The sequence below is a fragment of the Betta splendens genome, chromosome 24 (genome assembly GCF_900634795.4).
Source record: "Betta splendens chromosome 24, fBetSpl5.4, whole genome shotgun sequence".
NCBI classification, from domain to species: Eukaryota; Metazoa; Chordata; class Actinopteri; order Anabantiformes; family Osphronemidae; genus Betta; species Betta splendens.
The window spans coordinates 5,951,401-5,975,449 of record NC_040901.2 but is presented as its reverse complement, the minus strand read 5'-3'; the positions used below and the strand labels follow the sequence as shown (position 1 = coordinate 5,975,449).

At 48.2% G+C, this 24,049-nt stretch overlaps 1 protein-coding gene across 5 annotated transcripts in view; it reads right to left on the bottom strand.

The window, feature by feature from the left end:
* Positions 1-24,049, bottom strand: part of LOC114849424 (1-phosphatidylinositol 4,5-bisphosphate phosphodiesterase beta-1-like) — a 100,990-nt gene that overhangs the window by 37,123 nt on the left and 39,818 nt on the right. For 3 of the 5 annotated variants that reach the window (XM_055506418.1, XM_055506419.1, XM_041069417.2), the window contains 2 exons: positions 18,560-18,637; positions 4,232-4,300 (listed from right to left, as the gene is read on the bottom strand). In XM_055506418.1, the coding sequence (XP_055362393.1) occupies positions 4,232-4,240 (9 nt within the window). In that variant the 5' untranslated portion in view covers positions 4,241-4,300; positions 18,560-18,637. Of the gene's footprint in view, positions 1-4,231; positions 4,301-18,559; positions 18,638-22,190; positions 22,566-24,049 lie in introns of those variants that run through there. The other 2 variants (XR_003784619.3, XM_029140864.3) reach the window with 2 other exon arrangements.

The window sequence follows — 24,049 nt, the reverse complement described above, 5'->3', positions numbered from 1 at the left end:
ATCAGTCAAGGTTGGAGAAAGAACTAAAGATGCATTCAAGCCCCTTCAAACGCTACTGTAGATGTTTAATAATACCTCCCTCTCATATTACTGAGCTTTTTAAAGCTAAGGGTTCCCCTGGTTCTATTTATGTCCTTCTGCCCAAGTTCTGCTAATGTGGTTCTTCCCCTTTATTTAACTCACAAAGCGGACGTACAGTAATAAGGCAAAGCACGTTCCCTCTGGAATTAATGGAGCTTTTTGAATCAGAGAGAGAAGCAGCTATTGCTTTTGACCACTCCATGCTGTTAGTGCAGAGTCCCAGCGACTGGGATGTTAAACAGGGTCAGACCTGGTGTCTGGATTATTTATATATTGCATTCATTTCTAATTGGCATTCACCTACTGTACTATGCAGGTTAACGGGACCCGGGCAGGTTGTATTTCTCAGCTAGAGCTGCTAAAGCAGCTGAGCATCCCAATGTGCGGCACGCCACCTGTCAGGTGCGTCTGAACATATGACAGCATTGTTGTCAGGTCGTATATGGGGAGAGCCTTTAAAGCTAAATTTAGCTTTTAACACTCGTGTGCTGCTGTAATGCATCGCGTCGAGCGGCCTCCGTCCCGTTACGCACCGGATACTTTAAGCGCAATAAACCCATGGAAGCTAATGTTTCCAAGCTATGTCCGCTTTTCATCTCGTGTCCAGAAGCAGATAAAAAGGCCTCGGCAGCTCCTCAGCACGTTTGAATGGCCGCGACCGTCAGAGAGGGAGGACATTTATGCAACGGATAAAATAAAGCACATCTTCACCAACATGATGTAAAGAAACCAAGCCGATAACATCTGACTACGTGGAAAATAAATGCACCAAAGAGTCGACACCTAAAGCCTTCAGCTACTTGCTGTTGAGCACTCAGCTTTGGGAGATGGAGCTTTAACCTACTTTGGACGGCGAGACTGGGCTATGGTGATAATGGCCTGCTGGCCTCTCTCAGATCCTGTTACACTGCTGGGGACACGCAAGCTGCTCTGTATTTAGCAGAGGGCCTCCCCGCCGCACTGCAACTGAGCCGCCGAAGGTCCGAACCCAAACCGACACCCACTCCGGTTCTGCTGCCGCTCGCTGTTAATCATTCTGCCGATGGAATGCGATTCAAAAACCACTGCAGTACAGACGCTCCACCTTTGTAAATCTATACGCTCCGCTCTCAGCTGACTGGAATTAACTGTGAGGTCGTATGCACAGTATTCACCAATGCTAGAGCTAAAAAGTAAATGATCAGATCGTGATAAAATTCCCCAACAGGGCATCAGTGACCGTGCTTGATGCTCTGCTTCCACTCTGAAAAGATGTCGAGGCCCGGTTTTCCGTTTCTCAGACGTATATTACAGCCTGTGCTCCGAGGCTGCGGGTACAAGCCGTACGTTTCACACAGACATCTGCTCGGCTCTCAAAGAGACGCAGAGAAAGCATGTAATTCTGTCCATCAGACGCTCACTGTGAGCGGCATGGTGCGAAGCCGATTACATTTTCCTTTTGCCAGTTCTGTTAAGGAAAAAAAAAATACTAATTCTGACAGAATAACACTTCCACAAAGCAGAAGGACGGAAACGGCTGCACAATATGCCCCTCGCAGCGGGAACGGAGGCCGGAGGAGGCGAAGGGGAGGTGGAAGTTACCCGGACACGGCTGCTGTACATGGAGGTGGAGGTGGAGGTCCGGTGGATGGAGAGGTGGCAGATGTGATTGGTTTTAGCCGTTCGCTTGGTGCGGAGGAAAAGGAACAGGCTGTGCAGGAACAAGCTAATCTGCTAATTTAATCAATTCAACGATGTGAATAGATGCTTTGGAAAACCTGAGCCGTGACCAGCGCATACAGTACTGTGCAACACCATAAACCCGCTCACATGAGTGCAGGCTAGTTTGGTTTTCACTCCCCCTCAGGTCCATCAAACCTGATAATGGATGAAATGAATCCATGATTTGTCAAGTAACTGCCTACAACCACATGGAGAGGGAACGTGTGGAGCGGTGAATCACTTTTTAAGCACTTTAGACAGATATATATTCATATTTAGAAAATGAATTTAGTTAACCTATTTAGTGTGTAAGATGTGGGTCAGAGCAACCTGTTCTGTCCAGATGTGTGCGTCTATAGCAAGTGAGCGGTTATTAATGCTGCGCTTTGCTCAACGAACCTAAGGGTGTGATTTGCTTCCAGAGCCGCCCGTCAAGCAAAGGTCGCCTCTTGTCATTCCGACAGGCGGCCGATCTAATTGGCGTGAATGACGGCGGGGCGGACACATGCTAATTAGCGCTAGCGTCCTGACCGCGGCGGAACAAAGGACGCTGTCGCTGTACCCGGATCATTAGCGCTCGTGTTTTGGCGCCTAAGTGTCATGGATGGAAAACTCCGGGGAGACGCCGCGAATCGCAGCCGGTCGTCTGGAGCCCCTGGAAAGGGCGGCTCGGGGTCAGGAGGGGTCATTCTCCGGAAGCCGCTCCGAGACGACGCGGCAGAAAGACGAGCTCGCAGGAGGTGAGCCGGGGCGGCCTCTCCATCTGGAGCCCATTTCCAGCCAGCGTGTCCGTAAGTGTGTTGCTTCCCTGAAATTTGCATGAATGGCTGCCACTGAAGGGGCCCTGGAGGGACGGCAGAAAGAGCCCGCAGCACCGCGGGGCTTGTAAATATGGAACCGGCGCTGCGCTAAAGGCAGCTGAAAGGCTTGCGAGTCGTGCATATTGCACGTGCACGTGAAGCTGCGTCTGCTGACAGTGGTGCACGTCTGATGTGACGCCGCCATGATGCATCCGCAGAGCTGATTATAGCGACGCGTCGCTAACATTGACCCGTTTCATGGATTTTCATGGTTCGGCAGCATGTTTAACCAGATTAAAGCGTTCATTAAGAGCTTTCTTGGAACGACATCGATGGTGACCTTGTTTTCACCTGCAAGCTGTCAAAGCCGCGGCAGCAGGATGATCGCGAACCGGCCCTAACGTCTGTGACTTTCAACATTTGAAAGTCGGCTCCTTCGGTGGTTCCTAAGACACACAACATGGTTTGTGTTGGGTTCGTCTCCGTTTGAAGCAGCATCGTCCCTGGAGACGTGTTGAACGGACGGGGCTAATAGTGGTCAAAACGCACATAAACACACTGCAGGGATAAGTGAGTTAGCTTTAAATGGAGCAGGTCTCCCAGAGGACGAGTACATGTAAGACAAAATGTAGTTGTTTCAGCTGAGCTACTGTAACAACATCTAATTAACCAGGATCAGCAGCATATTTATTATTTATTTTTTTATTATGGGTTTTATTACCCGTCATTACATTAAGCGTTGTCCTTCGTAGCTTGTATAGCTCATATGCATAAATACCTAATCACACTATGCAAATTCCTCCTCGGTTCCGAAGGCAGATTTCTATTTTTGCTCTGTATTTTCTTATTCATGCTGCAACATGTGAGTAATAATCTGGCTCCGCTGACTCCAGCCGAGCGTCGGGGAGATTTTGTGCCCAGGCTGACGACGGTGCGTTTCTAGCACATTTGTCAGTTTAAAGGACATTCTGCCTGCTCTTTATTGGCCTTCTCTCAGACTTGCATTTCTTTAGGCTGGAGGTGAGAGCACAGTGAGTCCTGTACAGTCCTGACGGGAGCAAGGTGTGTGAAAGCCGAGTGCTGTCCACTTCTCAGGCCTCATATCTCATCTCTCCTCCTCATCAGATCTATGTAAATAACCTCCAGACACTTTCCTTCTGCTCTCTTCATGACGCCCCCCCCCTCTCCTTTCCTCTCGTCCTCTCATCTCATCAGCTCCCGCAGACACTGTGTCTCACTGCTTCTCCCATTACAATGCCCGGGATGCATCGCAGCTCCATCACCCAGTAATGCATTTCCAGTGCATTTCTTCGACCGTCTTGTCCTGTGGTCAACCCTCCTTCCTGGGAAGCGTCGATCTGTGAGCTCTTTAGAGATGCACGGATCCTCTGCGCGTTATGGTAGTCGCTCCATCGTTAGTCACTCCCCAGAAGAGCAACAGTTCACAACCCCCCCACCGATCAGAGTGGGACTGATAAATGCTGCCGCCACAGTACGTAACACAGGTCTAATAATAAAACTATAACCAACCAGCAACAAGAGAATGGATATGAGGTTTCACTGCTCAATCAACATTTTAATTAACTTGGTAACAGTTAATTGACCAGTCTGCATCAGTGTGTTTGAATTGAGCAGCATCTCTCACTTACCTTTGGCATTTTGGTACACTTTCCATTCCTGGCATCTTTAATGTAGGCTATATCCAGTAGATCTGTGTCCTGCAGGCAAGAGGAAGCACAGCTCCATTAGCATCAGCATCAGAGTCAGCCAGCTGTTACAGTACCTTGACTATAATGGTAAGGTTTTCACAGTCAAAGTCACATGTCATGTGTTTGTGCATTGTTTGTGTTTAGGGACACATTAGTCTCAATCCTGGCTGTTCACGTGGGCGTTATTCAAATAGACACTGGCCAAATGACACTGTCTTTTCCAAATGTGTCATTGCTGTGTTGTGCATGAAATTAGGACAGAAGTCTGAAGCCGCCGTGTTGACTGATGGCCGGACTGAATAAGCACATGCTCTTCATCCTCGGGGGTTTGGGTGAATTTCCCCGTCCGATTCAGTGATACGCCAGAAACATTACGTTTTCTGTAGCAGGTTTGTACTCAAGGAAAATGTTTTGTGAATAAACTAAACAGCACAAGACTAAAAAGCCAACGGGTAGGATTGATTTGCCGGTAAAGTCTCAGCAAAGCAGCCTTTGAATTCATTTCTCACAACTGGAGGGTGGAAGCTTTGTCACAGCCTGAATGAGGATACGGCCGTACATCTGTCTGAATGAGAAAGCGAAGTCTCGTGATTTGGGATATTGAGGGCCCAGCAAGAACATCATGCATCTCTGCTGTTTCCAGGCTACGCAGTCATACAGTGCGACTGTTGTGGACACAGCCATTAGGAGTGCGACCGTGCTTATTTAGAATGCGGAGCCAGATCATCTTCAGACAAATGGCCCCTCTCCCCAGGTCAGACAGGTCTCTATGAAGGGCAGATTAACCGCTAAAGCCTTAATGGACTGGGTCAAATGCTAAGCAAGTTGAAGGGGGATCAGGTGTGATGCTGTGTTGTGGAGAGGCTAAGCTTAAGGTGCTGCTTGACCAGAGTCTTGGAGCACTTCATTACCGTAGCTTTGTGTGGGTCACAGAACAAAAGCACGGCTCCCCCCAAAAAGGATAGTTACACTCAAAGACTGGAGCGTTCGCGTTTCATCAGGCGGCGCAAACGGCCTTTCATTTATTTTTCATTTCCTCAGGTCATTTGCCCTTCATGGCTCCAGGCCAAAGGCTCAATAAGTGGCAAATCAACAGTGCTACAATTGTTAGAGGATTCTAAAACAACTTCATCAAAAACGTGTCGAAAAACATTTTGAAATAACATGAAGGGAGAAGACATTAAGCGTCTTCGTAACCTGGGAATCTGCATAGATCTGGTGCTTTGGGGGAATTCAACCCGGACAGAGTCTTTCTCACAATGGATAAAATTATAATTAATTACACACCTGGCCACAGACTGGAAAGCTTGAACCTGTGCTGCTATAATGCTATAATGGAGTCGGATTAGAATGAACTGTAGCACAGGGAATATCGCAGACATGATTTAACCCGGGGGTTAAGTGAAAAAGTCTGTAGTCATATTGTCAGAGTCAGGCTTAATCTAAAATCTTATGTCATTCATCTATTATTAATGCCTCAGTGTGGAATACTGATGTTTCATTCATACAGATCCAACTATTCAAAGGAAACTGAGAGTTCATAGCGCTGAGACACTGACGGCATGAAACAATGTTCATGTTTAACCTTCCTTCACTCTGCAGCCAGATAAATTATATGTTAAATGTTATTAAAGAGCTTCACGATCTCTGCCTGGTCGCTGCCACGGCGTCTCCTTCAGTCACTCCGTCTCTTTATCACTCTGGGTGATTCCTCTCCCCAATTATCTGAGAGGGAGCCAGAACGTGAGGAGGGAAATGAAGCAGAGTGAGCTGTGCTCAGCGTTATCTGTGGAGACAAAGGTGCTTGACTCAGTCTCCAGCTGCGAAATGCCAGTATCTGACGTATCTGAAGGCCATGACCATAAGGACTGTGGGAAATTGCATGATTGTTACATTATGTATTGTATGAATTTGTGAAGGAAGGAAGGAATTAATTCTTTCATCTTGAATAGAATTTTGCTATTAAGTGCAGTAAGAGGTCGAAATTAAAGCCAAACGATTCCTCCTCTAGCAGGTAGCGTAGCATCAATTAGGCTGCTCCTGTTTGCCCAGAAGCCTCTGAGTCAAAGGTTAACGCCTGCGCCGGGTCTGCAAATGCCTGGCTTTGAAGTCCTTTCAGAGAGATGGAGCTCCGTATGGGGGCCTGGTGGAACAGTGGGGCTCCAGGAAGCGCCGTGCTGACGGGCTGCTCTCTTGTGCCCTCTGGCCCTGCACTGTTAGAGCGGCTCAGCGTCATCCCCTAGGTGTCGACCTGCAGACTGGACTCATTAGGGGTAAAGCGGGCCGTGCACGCGGGCGGCAATCAGGCAGAACTCGGCTTTTACGCTTCCTGTTTACTGTCTCTCATCCATATGAGTCCACATACAGGACGCGGGGAGCCCTGCTCATTTATAACCTGCTCGTATCTTTTAATCACACTTGTGCTTGTTCGGCTCTCCGTCTTATTCCCCTTCCTCTCCCGGGGCATTTCTGTGTGCATCCAAACAGCGAGCGGGCCTCCAGAGCCTATTAAGATCCGCGGCACGTCCAGGAAGCAAGCAGGGCCGGCGGGAGAGAAACTGCTGAAATTAATGAACATGCTTAACCTGAACTGGCCCCGGGCGCTGTTTTGTGCACCTTTCTGCTGCGGAGCTGCTGTTCACGTATCTGCAGCGTGCTGCCTTCCCTCCTTAAAGTGAAACCCGCTCCTTTTTTCCGAGCACACAGTAAGGAAAGCGTCAGGGAATCCATGGCTGATCCGCGAGTCAGTTGGTGTGTGAGCGCCTTCGCTTCTGGCTCAGTCAGAGCGTCTAAAAACAAAAGGCATCATTCTCTAAGTTTAAGATCTGACTGCACAATATATGCAGACGGAGGCCAGGTAGGCTGGTTTCATAATAATGGGCTGCGTCGCCCTTTCACAGGTTTAATGGCACAAGAAAAGGGTGAGCAGAGGAAAAGAGGGCGGCAGAAAACGCACCGGCAGCCACAGGTTAGATGCTCATTTACTAAAGGCACGCTCCACAGCCTCCGCGTCCAGGTCGGATGAACGGGCGATGGCTGAGACGCTGGAGACAACACGCGCGTGGACCTCATCACCGTCGATAACGACAGCGCATATAAAGCATTCAAGTCTATTCTATTTATTAATTAAATTAATTGATTAATGTTCATTTTAAGATGAAACTGAACAACTGGTTACACTGGCGCCGTCGGCTCATAACAGCCCACTGACTCGGTGTCAGACAATTGCGGCCGTGGATGCAGCCCCTCGTTATAAAAAGAGCCACTCTTCACGCGCAGCAAAACACAGTGGAGCCGCGCAGGTGCCGCGACCGCCCCCGGTGAGAGGCCTCTCCGGCGCCACTCGGCTGCCGGCGAACACACAGCGCACTGTCGTGAGTGAGAATGGTTCGTGGAGAGCCGGTCCTGGGCTCCTATAGAGCCACTCCAACGGCCCGGCCGTCGGCGAGGGAACGAGGCTCCTCACATGAAGAGGCCGAAGGGACGGCCAGAAGGCCCCAGAGCAGCCCAGCAGCAGCAGAGGCTGAACGCCGTCTGCAAAGCATCCTGCGTGGAGCATCTCCTCCTCCAGTTTTACCTGTCCTGAGTTTTACTGTCACATTTAAAAGACCTGGAGATGCTGAATGCATCAACACCATGGGCCTTCGGACCTCTAAGCTTGGTTTGGGGTAAAACGCATACACTCTATGTGAGGATGCAAGGGGGAAAGGAGTCAAGGAAGGAAGGAAAGGTGTCAAGGAGGGAGGGAAGGAAGGAAGGAAGGAAGGAAGGAAGGAAGGAAGGAAGGAAGGAAGGAAGGAAGGAAGGAAGGGCGACGTAGGAGGAACAGCGGTGAGGCCGAGCGATGCCGGAGCGCGGCTGCGGCTGATAGCGGCTATCAGCAGCTGGCAGGTTCCACAGAACCTGCTGAGATAAACGCTGCAGGAAGCTTTTGTTCCCCACACACACACACACACACACACACACACACACACACACACACACACACACTCTATTATTAACATATAAGGAGCCCGACTCATTGCTCTCTTTGATCTCCAACCCCTCCTGTGACGTCGTGCCCGGCTCTCCGGCTCACACCGGTCGCCGCGTTCCGCGGCGCGTGCCGGGGCGATCAAAGCGAGCGAGATGCTCCCCCGCGCACGCAGTGACGGATGGAGTGCGGCGAGGGAGACTGGAGGGAGCGCGCCGCTCCCTGATAGATGGCAGAACTGAGTGGGATGACAGAGGGAGCAGAGCCGCTTCCCTCATCTGTCCATCAACCTCTGTTGTTCTCTCTCCCAATCTCTACATCTGAGATTCTCACACACACACCGCACACACACACACACACACACACACACCGCACACACACACACACACACACACACACACACACACACACACACACACACACACACACACACACACACACACACACAGCCATAAAGGACAAACTGAGGCAATGGAAAGATGAACACAGACGCATCCACACACTATAAGGCTCACATTCCAGTAAACACACTATTTTAACATCCTGGCACTTCAGCCCACACGACACACACTTTGAGTGTCAGGACCTTCCACCGTCGCTGCAGCTCTGTTGCTCATCTGTCACATCAGCTCATTTAGACGCCTCCTAAGTGCAATCTGTGAGCCCTTTGAAGTCAGGACGAAGCAGAGACATTCGTGGCTTTTACTTTCTACTGCAGGCGAAGCTCCATGGCTCCTAGTTTCTGTCCCCTTCTCTCCTACATCCTTCCTCGAGCCCTTCATCATTTCCCTCCACACTTGTCCATGGATGATGAACAATTTAATAACAGGTTTACAAATCAATGTGATTTGGATTTGCGGCGTTCCATAAATTTAGAATCTGAATCTCATCTATGGGTGTCATCACTTCTTTAAAATACAAACGCTAACCCACAGAGCTACTGTATATGTGGACTGTCTGCACCAGATGCTTCAAATATTTAACTAGATTGTGAGCGCGCAGACAGCAAGAAACCCGTCCGTCTGAAACGGGCAGACGTTTCTGATTGGATTCACGAGCACCGAGCCCGAGGAGGGTGGACCTTGGCTGCAGTGAACCTAACCCGAGGGCAGAGACGTGGACCCATGAGAGCAGCGTGCGGCCGCTTCAGAGCCAAGCCAGATATGACGCATAATAAACAACATCCTTCACCTCTCGAAGGTTTTATGGTCGGAGGCTGCGGGCGATAAAGCACAAAGAGGCATCGTTTTATTGTGCATTTCCTCACACGCCCGTCGTCGGCTCGTTAACAAAGTCGACTTTCTTCCTCCTTGCGAATTCGACCATGCAGCGACTCGCGGCCGCTCGAGCCGCGGCACCGCTCTAATGGCATCGTTGTCAGAGAACAAAACACATAAATCGGCGCCCGCTATCTGAAGCCGAGTGCCGCTTTATCCTCTTTCCTGTCAAAGAAACCACAGGACACTACTCCACGCGTGCTCGTCAACAGGTCCTGAAAGCTTTTGATCCCGATAAAGAGCAGGCCCACGACGAGCGTAAGGGTGAGGACAGCGCCAGCGCCGCCCTGCTGCTCCCTGCCTCCTAATGGGCCCGGCGCTGCTGCGAGGAGGACCCCGGATGAATGCGAGACCTGCCTTTGATTCCACCGAGCTCAGTCCACCTTAGTTGGGGCCTGGCCCACATTTGCGACGAGGCGTGAAGAGGAGTCTGAGGGAAAGTTGGGGCTTGACAGCAGCACAGAGACATGAACGTCAGGGGGTTGTTTGTGTTACATTATTGCATTGCATTGTTTGAAATTATGAAGAAGTTTTATTATGGTGACGAAAACTAAAGGCACTGAACCAGGTAACAAATCATAAACACAGCAACGAGTGGAATCCATTGGTTCACAAATTTCTGTTTTTGATTAAAGTGTGCACTTTGAAAAGCAATTGTTTATCATTTTGCACATGCTGTATTTTTGTTATACTGTACCCTCTTCAAGTTTATGTTGGTAATGTTTATGTCGGTTTGGATTCATATCTTTTACATTTACCTTCTGGATGATTTAACAATTGTACTAAATCCCAAATCACCTGCTTTGACTGAAGCACTTTATTAATAGTCAGGTAAAGTTATTTGAGTTGTATTTATTTAACCTAAACCAACATAAGCATAGATTATCTATCAGATTCATTCAAACTTCATTCTAACAAGAAAACAAGATTCTATTCTCTATGACGAACATAAGATTATCTTCATCATTAAATTAGGTTAAAGTAACATCCCCTACTGTACATACACTGAATACAATAATATCATGTTAACTGAATATAATTGTATAATGTAGCAATTCATTACTGTAATGTTGAGTTACAATAACTTAAGAACATGTTGTTGGATTTACCTTTATATTCTTATTTCTATTTAATCAACTGCATTGTGTTGGACCGGTTGACATAACTACATGAAGTACTGTAAATACAGCAAATCATTTCTTTGAGTCAGTGATTAGGCAGAATCTGTTGGATGTCTATGTCTAACCTGTTGGGAGTTTATATACAGTAGGAGTCCAGGACCACATGTTAATAATCTACAAGAAGGCAAAAGAGAATTTTGGTCAAAATGAAGAGCTTAGAGTGAAAACGCAGCCGGGCGGCATAAAAACCTAGAAACCCCGACCAGGGGGAATTAGCGGCCTCTCGAACATCACAAGCTGATTTAATACAAATATTTTGTTTAGTCTGCATCAAAGCATGAGAATGTAAAGTAAAGGAGAGAGCAAATCCAAGCCAGCGTGTCCTAGAGTGAACACAAGATATGCAGCTCTGTCACACACGCTTGTGAATGATTAACACGACCAGAGGCTGAAAGAACCACGCTCGCTGCTTTCTGTGATTATCTCTGCTTCGCTATCGCACGGATCGCTCTGCTCCACGTCCGGCTTTTGCAAGCGGGAGCTAAACCCCCCCCCCCTCCTCCTTCCAGTCGCCCACTTGAGCAAGCGGTCACTCGTACACGTGCAGGAAGCAGTGGGAACAGTTCGAAAGCAAAAAGAAAAAAAAAAAAAAAAAAAAAAGCTCGTAATTGCCTTATTAGCAAATGGGGCTTGAGTGTAAGCCATCCACCGCTCAGCAAAATGAATTAGGCAGAATGAACTGAGGCCTTTCAATGAATATGGAGAAAACAGGCTGGAGCATTAGAGAGAAGGAGACGCGGGAGGAAGGGGAGATGAATGACGGCTCCTTATACAGAGAGAGGGAGTTCAAATTGAATTCAGCCTCTTCAGGTGCAGCATTATGACAACAAAGGAGAACGATACGCAGTGATGAAAACGCGAGGCCGGAGGAGGCTTATCGTCCTGATCGGTGCTCCAACCCCGAGACATTAAAAGCCTAAGGGATTTCTTTAGAAAGTCGCGAGCCACTCCGCGTCCCTTTCAGCATTCCTCAACAGGCGACTGATAATCTCGCCGGCCCCTCGGATAGAAATGCACGGCGATAAAGTGCGCCGCGGGGTCCGTGACTGGCAGCGAAACAGCACGACGGCGGCGCCGCGCCGCGATAAAAGCCACTGTCAGACACGTGGCTCCGTAACGCTTCAAAAGCCCTGTCGCACCGCTAGAAACACATATTCCTGATTTTACTGAGAGAAAATAAATGGTCTCGCTTTAAGGAGTAAAGAAACGATTTGAAGCTGAACATATTCCACACAACAATAATATTTGATATCACTGTTCTCTCTCTGGGGTAAAAGGGAATAATTTAAGACATCCAAACCTCATTTAAATATTATTTTAATTTCAGTTCTTATCTCCTCTCTTCTCTCCGGCAGTGTCACATGAAAGAGGAGAGAATGAGAAGCGAGTTACTGATTGAGCTTCTGACCTACTGTACCCGGCTCAGGCTCAAACCCAAAATTAAAGTGTAAGGAAATTGCCTGAACAAAAGAGGTGAGCCTCGCTCCCTTTCTGTGCCCACCGTGGTCAGAACCCAGAATCAAAGGCAGATTAAGATGCTTCGTCTCTGCTTTGATGCACAACAATATAATTCCGTGCTAATTTAGTGCTTCTAAATAGTTGTCACACATGATAAAATACTAATATTTGCTGTGCTGGAATTATTATTTTCATTAGCAAAGAGCAGCGGGGCATAATGTAACAGCAAACATTATTATTATTTTCTGCAGCATTAGTGCTGGAAGCAGCCTGATCCGCGCGGCTCCTCTGTCAAAGCCCGGGATGCCACAGGAAGGAAGTGTGTTCTCGCATTGAGAGCTTGTCTACAGCGAGACTTCAAAGTCTTTTGGCTGAATGCCTTTATTTGAAAGGGCTCCCCGAGAAAAGGAGCCACCTGGTTGGCACAGCGGTGGCAGTGGAATCACAGCGACGGGGTTCGGAGTTTTTCGCAGCATCAAAAAAAACAAAAAAAAAAACAAAAACAGAAAAGAAACAGGCAGCATGGATTGGATTGTCATGGCAACTGGGCTGGGTTAGCATTTGAAGTGGAAGGGAAAGACTAGAAGAAGAGAGAGAGAGAGAGAACGAGAGAGAGAGAGAGAGAGAGTTGACTCATAATAAAAACACCCAAATTTCAAATGCCACCATTAACTGAACGCATCTGGGCATAAATGTCTGAGCTATAAATTTTCGTCTGTAATCAATTTAGTGCGACGACAACTCATAGAGCAAATCAATGCCTGAGAGACTGAACTGATCCCTCCTGACCTGAGACGGCAGCACTGACAGACACATGTTAGACACTGAAGTGATGGAGCAGTAACCTGTAACCACAGCCGCCCACGCAGCTCCACATTCAGGGATGAAGCTACACAAAGACAGAGAGCGGCACCATTAAAGGCTCCGTTCGCTTCCTCGCACACTGCTGAGTGTCTGGCGTCTCATCGCATCATCTTCTGTGAAGCTGCGCACGTCACGGGCGCAGTCAGAGCGGAGGTAGGAATAAATTTAATGCTTACGCCGCTCACTGCTGCGGTCACCGCTTCACAAAAAAAAAAAAAAAAAAGCTGACGGTGACTGATTTAGCCTGTGATGCGGAGCTCAATCAACAGCTCAGCTCTGTCTCGGCTACACAAATATCTAACAGACAGCTACAACGCCGCTGCACATTTAAATCTATTCAAATCATCATCATGTCGGCGGAGCATCTCCGACTATGAAAAAAGCAAAGCGTCCGCCCGAGGGCCGAGGCCTCGGCCATGTCGTTTCACGTTATCACTTCAGCCTTTCACCATTCAACTCTGATCAGCTGATTCAACTCCCAGTTGATTCGAGTTATGTCACATAACGTGTGCTGCTTTCCAGTGCCTACTGTACTTCCACGTTGGGTATCGGGAGGTTGTCATTAGATTTTCTCCCACTTGAATAAGAGCCCAGCTCTTCATTCACTCCTCATTTACTCCGGTGACTGCGTCGGGCTAATCCTGAGGCCCGACGACGAACGGCATCAACGCAATAGAGAGCGTTCGGTGACTGAGCGGCACAGAAACGGGCCGGCATGAATGTTATAAATACCTGGACCCGTGAGACAATAAGAAGCCTAATCGTCCCCTTCGCTCCGCAGTCGTATTTTAAACAGGCAGCACCTTGATTGGGCCAAACGGAGCGGCGTCTGCTAACATTAGGCCCGACTTCACCCAGAACTCAGTACATGGAACTATTTCCGGCCCCACTCTTCCAAACTTCCAGGCCCTTGAACTGAGCATACATTAAAGATGTTCCTATTATTTCGTCCAATCCCACCAACCTGACAGCAGCACCATCATGATTATTTACAGGACGCGTGATTGGTTAAGCTTATCGCCGGAGTCCAGAAGGTGTTAGCGTCTTTTCGGCACTGCCCACTTCGTTCGGCTCGGGCTCGGCTGATTCGCGCTGGAGGTGCCCGACACAGCCTTTAATCAGCCAGAAGCCTGTGAATGGACGGAGAAAAGCCTGCTCCTGTTGCTCAGGGAAGGAAATGAACAGAGCCATGTCATTCCTTTATCTCCTCTCCAGTGTGTGTGTGTGTGTGTGTGTGCGTGTGTGTGTGTGTGCGCTCGCCTCTTGCGTGAAGTTGTTTACCCATACAAGAGCTCAAAGAGGAAAAACAAGGCGAAGTCGAGTGGAAACAAAGCCGTGTGAAACCATTCAGGAAGTGCTAATCCTAAAGAGTCCGGCCCGGCTTTTTCTCCTTTTAACCGTTTCTTTAGCCGCCGTCGACTCTCAGCTCTAATAAATATCAACTTCAAGTCCACGCACACACACACTCACACTCGGACCATTGTGTTCCTACATTAGGACTCTGCTCTGTTCAACAGTTTACATTCAGCTCTTTCGGGACGGCTGCTCGGAGCCAAGCCGCTGCTCGTGCCACCTAATAAAAAGTGGAAGATGGAAAAAAACCCTTGTTTTACATTTTGTTGCCGTTCCCAAATAACATCTCACAGCATGGAGTTTCGCTGTCATAATATTTAACGGTGGCTTTCTGTGCCTCTCCTCAAAGCCACTAAATAACCTCTATAAAAGATCCGCGGTGACACATCTGAGGCGGATTATCAATAACCCAGCGCTGACCTTTCTCTGAGGGCCCCGGTGTTGATGGTAGCGCCTAATCCTCTGTTCAGTGGCTAACGCAGGTGAACGCAGCGCCTCCACACCTTATATGAGCAATTTCACAATGCGACTGGCGGCATTGTTGGCAGCCGCTCTGGACGAACGATGGGTCCTGAAGGACATGAAGAGGACGATAAAGAAAAAAACTGAACTCTCACTCTCAGCCAATCACAAGGAGATTTCTCTCTAAATGATATCTCCAAATTCCCAACTCATTAGGCCAATGAGCTGACACCGCGCCACGGTTGACACCCTGGGATTTGTCCTTTATTACGACCAGACGTCCCACACACGCCTTTGTGCACCTTTTTTGTCATCACAAAAACGCGCGCTCACACAAAGAGGGAACCAATGATATCACCTTCAAAGCGGCAGCGTTTCTCCACCATGCGAGCGGGCGCCCGAAGACAATGTGACATTTCCGAGGTGTGCGCTGTCGCCCGGCAACCATGGCAACGCAACCAGAAGCCCTGGTAATTTGACTGAGTCCGTCCACCTCTAGTCGCAGAGCTCTTCCCCCTGAAATCGGGCTCAACCAGTAGGAGGACAATTATTTTTAACCAACCGGAGCAGCACCTGTTCCTGGAGGAATGTGTGCGACTGTGCGTCCGCTAAATCTCACAGAGTCCAGCGAAGTGGACTCGGACCAAAACACGTACAGACGCGGAGAGAGCGATGACGGCGCTGTTTAAAAATATAGGCGAAATGGAGACAGGGCTCGTGACACGCTAGCATTCACACCTGTTTCCATCCACGCTGGACCAGGGGAGGTTTTGTAAAAGTAGATCAGACTCCATTAACCGTCTTTAACAATAGCAGCTCTGTCCAAGCTCCTGTTCTGGCAGGAGTCCAGTAGCAGAGAGGAGGAAATGAAAAATCAAACGAGTCCCCCATTCCTTGGGCCTTAGCTTTATCTCCCAGGTCCCCGCCAGCATTAATTCCGTTCAATTCATCTGACAGCTTCCATCAAGAACCATTAAATCTCTCAGACTGTCAGCGCGACTTACTGTGATCAACAAAGGTGTCAGGATCAAAACAGAGGAATCCTTGAGACATCAACTAAAGCCAGAAAGAAAAGGACTTCACGGCCAATCACATCTGAGCATCATTTGCCTTCTTGATCTTAAACATCCACCTGTGGATCAGACTCCATCACTAAATGGAGACGAGAATCATTGGAATCAGCAGCACCTGAAGAAACATTCATTCATTCAGTCATTAAGAAAAAACATTCACTTTTCACTCATTCACTTCCTTCACTATTTGCATCTGTTTAGCTTGAGTTAAATCTTTAACAATAGGACACGTACAGTAATTAGCTGAAGGAAAACTCTGTCACTATGAATATCACCTCATGCTCCTACGTTTATATTACAGCTGCAAGATATGAAGTCAGTGCTAAAATCAGAGCTTTATTAAGTTCACACTGTGAGGAATGCCTCAGGTTTTACCCTCTAATTACTTTAAAAACTTAGCTCATATGGCATTTACAGTACTAGTACTGCATTGCCCTGTATGTGTGAGTCTCCCTGCGTTTCTATGTCTGCTGACTCATATTTCTGCAGTTTAAAGGGCCCCTATTATGCAAAATCCACTTTTTATACATGCTGGTACATTATATGACTCATGGGTATGTCAGAAGTGCACTTCCTCCGTTTATCACCGATCCACTCCCAGGAGGCTTCGTTCAGACTTCTTTACTAGGATCTGTCATCACAGCGAGCACTTCAGGCTCGGCCCAAAACTGGAATCGCTACCGAGCTCGATACACAATGTACTGGCCACTGTTGGTTTGTGAGACTGTGTTTGATATACTGTATGTCTGCGTTACCGGGGCGACGAGGGCACTGGGACCTGTACTCCCCAGTACAGTACCCAGTGTCCCCAGTAGATCTACATGTTTATTATTAAAACATTACTAAATACAAGGTCTCTGTAAATCCATGATCAAGTTTTCCATGCGACGTCTGAACAGCAGCATTTTTGCTTATATATTATATTCTCATTTTGTCAGGTCCAGACTAATCAGAGCCACAGCGGAGTTTGACTTGGTTCCCTGCTGCACGACTGAACTCCATCCTCTGGCACTCGACATCTCCCAAACATGTTTTGAATAGAAAACATGCAAGTGGCGTACGCATAGTTGAAGTTCTACAGGAAATAGTAAACTAGAAATACAGGAAATAGTAAAAAACTGTTTCCATGAGTGGGAAGATAAACACAATGGGCACAGTGAATACGGTTCTGCTTTGCTTCTGAAGAATCTGAGGAATGCTTTTACTCTGCAGGCCATCAAGCTGAGTCTCAACACACACACACACACACATACACACACACACACACACACACACACACACACACTGGACAGAGCATCATAGTTTGTTTAAAATGGGCCTGTTGAACAGATGTGCAATATCATCATGAATAAACGTGAGTGAAAACACGAGGCATGGCATCTTCATAAACACACACACACACACACACACACACACACACACACACACACACACACACACACACACACACACACACACACACACACACACACTGTTCGTCCTGACTGTAACACAGAGAAATATAGCATGTGCCCTGTCTTTATGCCCTAATAGAGTTTTGCCCAGGCTGTACTTGGTATCAATTTGACTTATTGTGTGTGTGGCGGGACTGTTCTCAACGCTGAGAGACAGAACAGGCACCCACACACGTAAACACACACACAAAGCCTCATCACTCAAAATCCTTGCCTCATAACAGAGGCACAGGAAATAATGACGAATTGATGCCAAAGAGGCTCTTTCAATTCTCTTGGAGGAGAAACACTCTCAGTTCCTGTTATCTCTGACCACAGACACAGACTTCCCCACATGAACAAGGACGCCAGACATCAAAAGTGGTCCTTCAAATGTTTGGTTCTGTCTCAAAAACCCAGTGGTTCCTCATTAATTGTTCCACGGCACCGTATAGTCTATACGTTAAAGACATCCTCTTTTTCCCTGAATGTAGTGTATTCACTGCCAACGTGATGGGCTCCTCCCTCTGTGTGTGTGTGTGTGTGTGTGTGTGTGTGTACAGGGGTAAAGTCCCGGTCAGCACTCCTGTCTATGCTCTGCTACGGATGCAGTGAAATACTATTATCTGGGCAAACATAAAATCAATGCTAGCTATTAATTAGTCTACCTCTGACTGGCCTTGCTGATACACTTACATACACAAATAGAACAGGCGCGCGCTGCTGTACGTCCGGGGAGCTGCCCACAGCTGAGAGCATCTGAACCAAATAGGACGCGTCGTACCCAAACACGACGCCTGAACGGGAAACGCTTCAGCAAATGATGGCACACCTTCGAGATGAAACCGAAAGGAAGTGTTCGATTCGAGTGGCGCCGGCTGATATTGTAAGAGCCCATTTCTTAAATTTCACAACTCCTTCCTGGTTGTTATGAAAACCGCAAACAAAAGCAACAATTGGCTCCATGTGCCGTGGAATATTCTCACAGGTGTCACGTTAAGCACTGCAGGCGCGGCAGTTCGGGTGTCTGTCTGTGTGTTTGCCTTCCTTCCCAGTGAACGAGCACAGCTCCTGACTGGAAGGAAACAGCAAACCTCATCGGCTGGCCCTGTCTATTCCACAACATCGACAATGTGGCGGAGGCTAGTTCTACACAGAGACACCTCCCAGGTGGGAGTTAGTGCGACGCCTCACCTTGTTCTGGTCGGTCCAATACAGGAAGTAACCCTTGGGGTCCACTGTTAAAGTCACCGGGGTCACAGTGGTGGAATCCTGTGTGAAGCCGAAAGATAAAAAGAAGACAGGCAGACGTCAATGTGTGGGTCCCAACATTTGTGTGTGTGGCAAAACACGGCAGAACAAGGAAATGAACTCATTTTCGAAAGCAAAGTGTAGGTTTTGTAATAACACATTCGTACCAGGACGTGTAATGACATTAGAGGAGCTGTTTGTTGTAAGCATTCACACAATCCTTTCCTTCTACGGTTCTCTCCCCACCATGACCCGGCTTCACTTCAGTGTCCAAGCAGACTAGTGTGGGTGTGTGTGTGTGTGTGTGTGTGTGTGTGTGTGTGTGTATTGAGACAACTGTAATCATGAGCTGCTGATTCTTTTGCTGCTGACGCCCCCCCCCCCCCTTTTTGTAACAGACAAATCCATTCCCACAGTCCCCACACACGGACAGCTCCAAGTGGCACACGTTCAAGCACGCACGCACACACACACACACACACGCACACACACACACACACACACACACACACACACACACACACACACACACACACACACACACACACACACACACACACACACACACACACACACAGCACACGGCGAGCCAGGTATTATTGGGTGCTTCTATATAAAGACACAGCCTTTGCTTCTTTTCCTATGCACGGCGGCTGTGGCGGAGCCCAACAGTAACACACTGTCCTCTCCGGTCCATCAGCCGGTGCCTGATCAGAGAGGCAGGAAGCGCGTTCTCTGCGCAGAGCGAAGCAAAATCTTCAAAGTGTCTTCATGCGGCTTCTAATGATGTCCCTGCATGTCACAGCGCTGGGACGCGGAGCTAATGGTCTGCATCTGCTACACACTCGTCATGTGTACACACATGCGACAACCACGCCATAAACCTAACCTCAAATTTTTAAAAAAAGCATAATGTGACTAAAACAGAATTAAACCAGCGACACGTTTCACGCAGGACGCGCTGAACTGGCGCATGAGAGGCTTTTGCGACACTATTTACTGTGGCAACCTGCAATTCCCATGAAATCTATTAGGGACTCGAGAGGAATCGCTTTGGCTCCGTTCACATGATCGCACAATCTTTGCAGGCTTGACTGACTGACAAAAGGCACAGTTCATACCGCTGCACGCGCACACACACACACACACACACACACACACACACACACACACACACACACACACACACACACACAAAACACTTTATTTACAGCCCAAGGCAGGAAAACGCCTTCTTCTTGCAGTTTTCAGACACAGAATCTAATTCCATTTACACGTTGCACCTCTGCTCTGCACTCATGTTCAAATCCACAGGACGACTTCGCCCATTTATTTCTGCCGACCGTCTATTTCCCGTCCCCCCTGCGACTCGACAGCACGAACAACATTTGGGCAAAGTGTTTATACTTCCCGTAAACCAAGTCAAGAATCCACTCAGTGGACAAAACGCGGCAATTGATGAATTATCCATGATGACGGAGACAAAGGGAGAAAATGGCTTGGAAGTAGTGGGATTCTGCCTAATGATGTGAGAGCAGTCATTTTCACCAGCTTCCCGCTTAATGTCCTCGCTCTCCGTGGCCACCACTACAAACAAACGAAGCCATTACGGACTCTTAGAGAAAGAGTCTGCACATTTATGGAAAACACAAGTATTTACAAGGTGGCGGGTGAGGCTGCGGAGTGATTTGCTGCTTCCTGCGCTTATTGCTGCCGTTTGGCCAGTTTGAGGATTTGAGACCACATTAAACAGGAGGACCTGTTATTTCCTGGAGTACGATGACATTAGTAGCTGCACAAACACCCTGAGGGAACAAACTGTGAGCATCATAATTTTAAGTGAAGGCTGTGTATTACCCATCACCTGTGCTAATGGTGCATCTTACTACCTTTAAGGTACATCTGTGCAAAATGATGTTGTCTCTATTTAACACACGCTGAGAGAAAAGTGCCTGAAACCACTGTAAATTATAATAAATGTGTTTACAAGGATCTGACATATTTCAGATGGCGCCTGTCACTGTCAGTGGTCTTTAATGGGAAGACGAATGTCTCCGTCGGGGAGGATTTGGAGCTCTGCTGATTTCCCACGTCCTCTTAACAGTAGGAGAAAGCATCAGCCGGCGCTGAAGGCACCGATGAAGCCCGCTTTCGAAAAACAACACAAGCGACAGTTTCCACCGCTCCCGTTGCGGCGCAATCTGCAATTTTATCTTGTGGCCCGTGTGCCGTTTCTTAGGGAGAGGGAGGGATTAGCGTTGAGCCCGGAGACAATTCCCGATAAGACTCTTTCCATGAAACAACACGGGGAGGAAGGAGGAAGGAAAGCGTGGATGAGGAATGACATGGAGACACATGTGTGCGTTGGGGTGCGTGTTTTCACAGGAAAGGCCTGGTGAGCGCGTGGGCCCACAGATACGGACCTTGTGCAGCTGGGGGGAAAGAGACACACGGCGCTTCTCACAACCTTTCCAAGTAGTGACAAGTTAACAAAACACACAGGTTCAAGAGTGATGAGGGACGAGCGGGCGCCGTTTCCTCCAGTGCCATCTGTGCTGCAGCGCCTCTCATGATCCGCGGTACCATTGGTGCTGTGCTTAGATCCCCTGGGACCGCTCAGCATTAATACGTCACATATAAGACGCATGAATCGTCAGCTGATTCTCCTTCCACATACTGTTAGCAGTTACAGGTGGGCACGTCTCAAACAGAGCGGCCCCATTCCTCTGAAACGAAGGCATAAACTGTCCTGTGTATTTAAATGCTGACATAATAAATATGAAGCGAGGGAGAGCGAGGCTGCTGGAATGCAAACAGTTATTCAAATGAGATGGGTCCCGACTACTGTATCACAGAAAGTCCCGCTTGGAATACAAAGAGCTATTATACTGAGTCATTACGCCGATAAGGCCGCACTAATAAAGCTCTGTTTTAAAAGCCTCCGCTGTGTGTTTGCTCCTCTTTAGGTTGTGTTGGTTTGCTGCCGGGAGAAGACGCAGTGCAGCCATCGCTGTCTGTTAAAAGCCCCACTGTTGTGTTTTACCGGCTGCTCAACGTCAGCCGCGCAATCAATTTTAATCAAGGTCATTTCTGTACAGCTGCAGCCAGTACTGTGGTGAAATCATAGCAATATATATATATACACACATATACATATATATATACTGTATATACATACATACAAGTTTTGCGTGCAATCAGTGTGTTGAGCCCTGACGCACAAATTAATTGCAGCTAATTGATAAAACGCCCGACTGGGAGGGAGCGACCTTAGTTCAAACGGTTGATTTGATTATTTGATTCAGAGAACCAGGCATTCTCACACACAACCCCCCCGCGCGCGCACACGCACGCACGCGCCCACACGCCCGCAAGCACATACTGTACACCCTGTCTGTCGGATATCGGAACATGTAAACAAAGTACTATAAACTGCAGCCGCCGCTCTCTCCCGACCGCAATTCAATCCACCGGCTACTGTCGCACGCGCGAGCCGGTGCTGAATCCACGCGCACGCACGCGAATCGGCGGCCACGCAGCGAGAAGATTCAGTGGGCTCCTTGGCGTTACTTACATCGTCCCATTTCATGAATTTGTTGCCCCTTCGCAGGCTCTCGGCCACGGACACGGGCTTGAGCTGCAGCGCGTGGACTCCCGGCTGTGCCCCTGCCATTGACTCATCGACGCTGCTCAGACGCGCGGCTGGAATTGGAATGAGTCCGTTTCCCGTCTCTTCTAGCCTTGCGCGTCTCTCCCTCCCGCGGCGCTCGGGAGCCGGCTGGAGCCCACTACTGCTGCCCGTGTGTCATGCCCACGGTGACGGCGGCGCGTCTCGGCTGTGGAGAGCTGTGGAGGCGGACGCAGGCGCGGCGGACTGTGGACCGTGCGCCGACTGCCCGAGTGAGCGACACGCAGCTAACGCGAAGACAAGGAGAGAGAGAACGGCGGGGGGGAGGATGGGGGAGGAGGGGGATCTGAATGAGTTGCGCGTCTGGTTTCGAATTGTACAAGTCCAAGGCAGGGAGACGGGATCGACGCGCGAACGGGTCTAGCGCCTCCGTGCGTCCGCGGCGACAGGATGGACGCAGGTCGATTCAGACGCCACCGGCTCCGATTGTTGAAGTGGTTCTGTAGGTGTGAATAGAGTGACGCGGATAATAAGATGCTGGGAACAAACATGGCTTTTATGCTTTTGCTGCAGAACAGAAAGGGAAGCCAGTGCCCACCGTGTCCAGCATTACAAATACACCATTAGAGAAAGTATTAGTATTATTATTTTTATTTGTATAATAAATACATAATAAATAGACAATGTCATGTAGCATATACAGTATAAGGACTCCTGTGCCCACACTTCATGACTAAACTTCTTTAAAGTTCTGTGATTCACCGCCTTTAGGACTTTAACTTTCTCATTAAATAAAACATGAAACTCCTCTGGGCTTTGTTCCACCCACACTATTTATTCTCTGCCGCTTCCAAAAACGGCCCGTGCAGACAAAGCCGATGTGTTCGAGGCCCCGATTTCGCCTCCGTGCGTTCCTGCGGTCAGTCGCCGGCCGCCGTCGACCGTCGCACGCGCGTCAAACCTGTCAAAATGTGACGGGCGCTTTTTATGTCGGCTGAAGGAGTTGTTGGTTTTGGGCTCGTTTCCTGTCATTAATGATTGATTAGCAGTGACAGATTAGGGGCTGAGCTCTGAACAGGCAGAAAGTGAGAGTGAGATCACTAAAAAAAATCCAGTTTAAGCACAGTATTTTTAAAATTATGAGTCATAATACCAGAAAAAACCTAATGTAGAGGACACAAATGTTTAAACACACAAAATGATAACTTGTTGAGGTCTATGTCTCTGTATCTGTCATGCGTCTTCCTATCAGCCCTGCAGTTTCAGGCAGCACTAAAAACAGCACCAGCACTCTGAAGGCCTGCAGTAAAGATAATCATTAGATTGATCAGTGCTGCCCCCAGATAAAGAAGGTAATAAATGAAGTTATTTATTAAAAACCCACACCCCATTCATACACGTGCTTACTGTATGTGTATTGTTCATTGTTCTTGCACTGTCCTTGATCCTAGAAGGTCTCTCAGACCTGTTATGGCAGCGATTCACTGCCGCACTCAAGATGATAAATCATAGGGTGAAGAACTAAGAAACAAACAGCAACAGGGAATTCACCATGAATTGGAAACCAACCAAATCTGTGCTTGGGTTTATTGAGGATTGCATTTTATGAACCTCATATGTGAATATATTGTAAAACGTTATAGAGGCAACAGGTGCATCACCTTTGACCTTGTATCATTAACAACCTCAGGGGACAAAGTTGAGTCTAACCAGGAATCTATTACTGACGACAGGAATTCATCATGAATTCATAGGCCTGTGCCGGCGCGGCTTTATGTAAATACAATGCAGTCAAATAAATATGA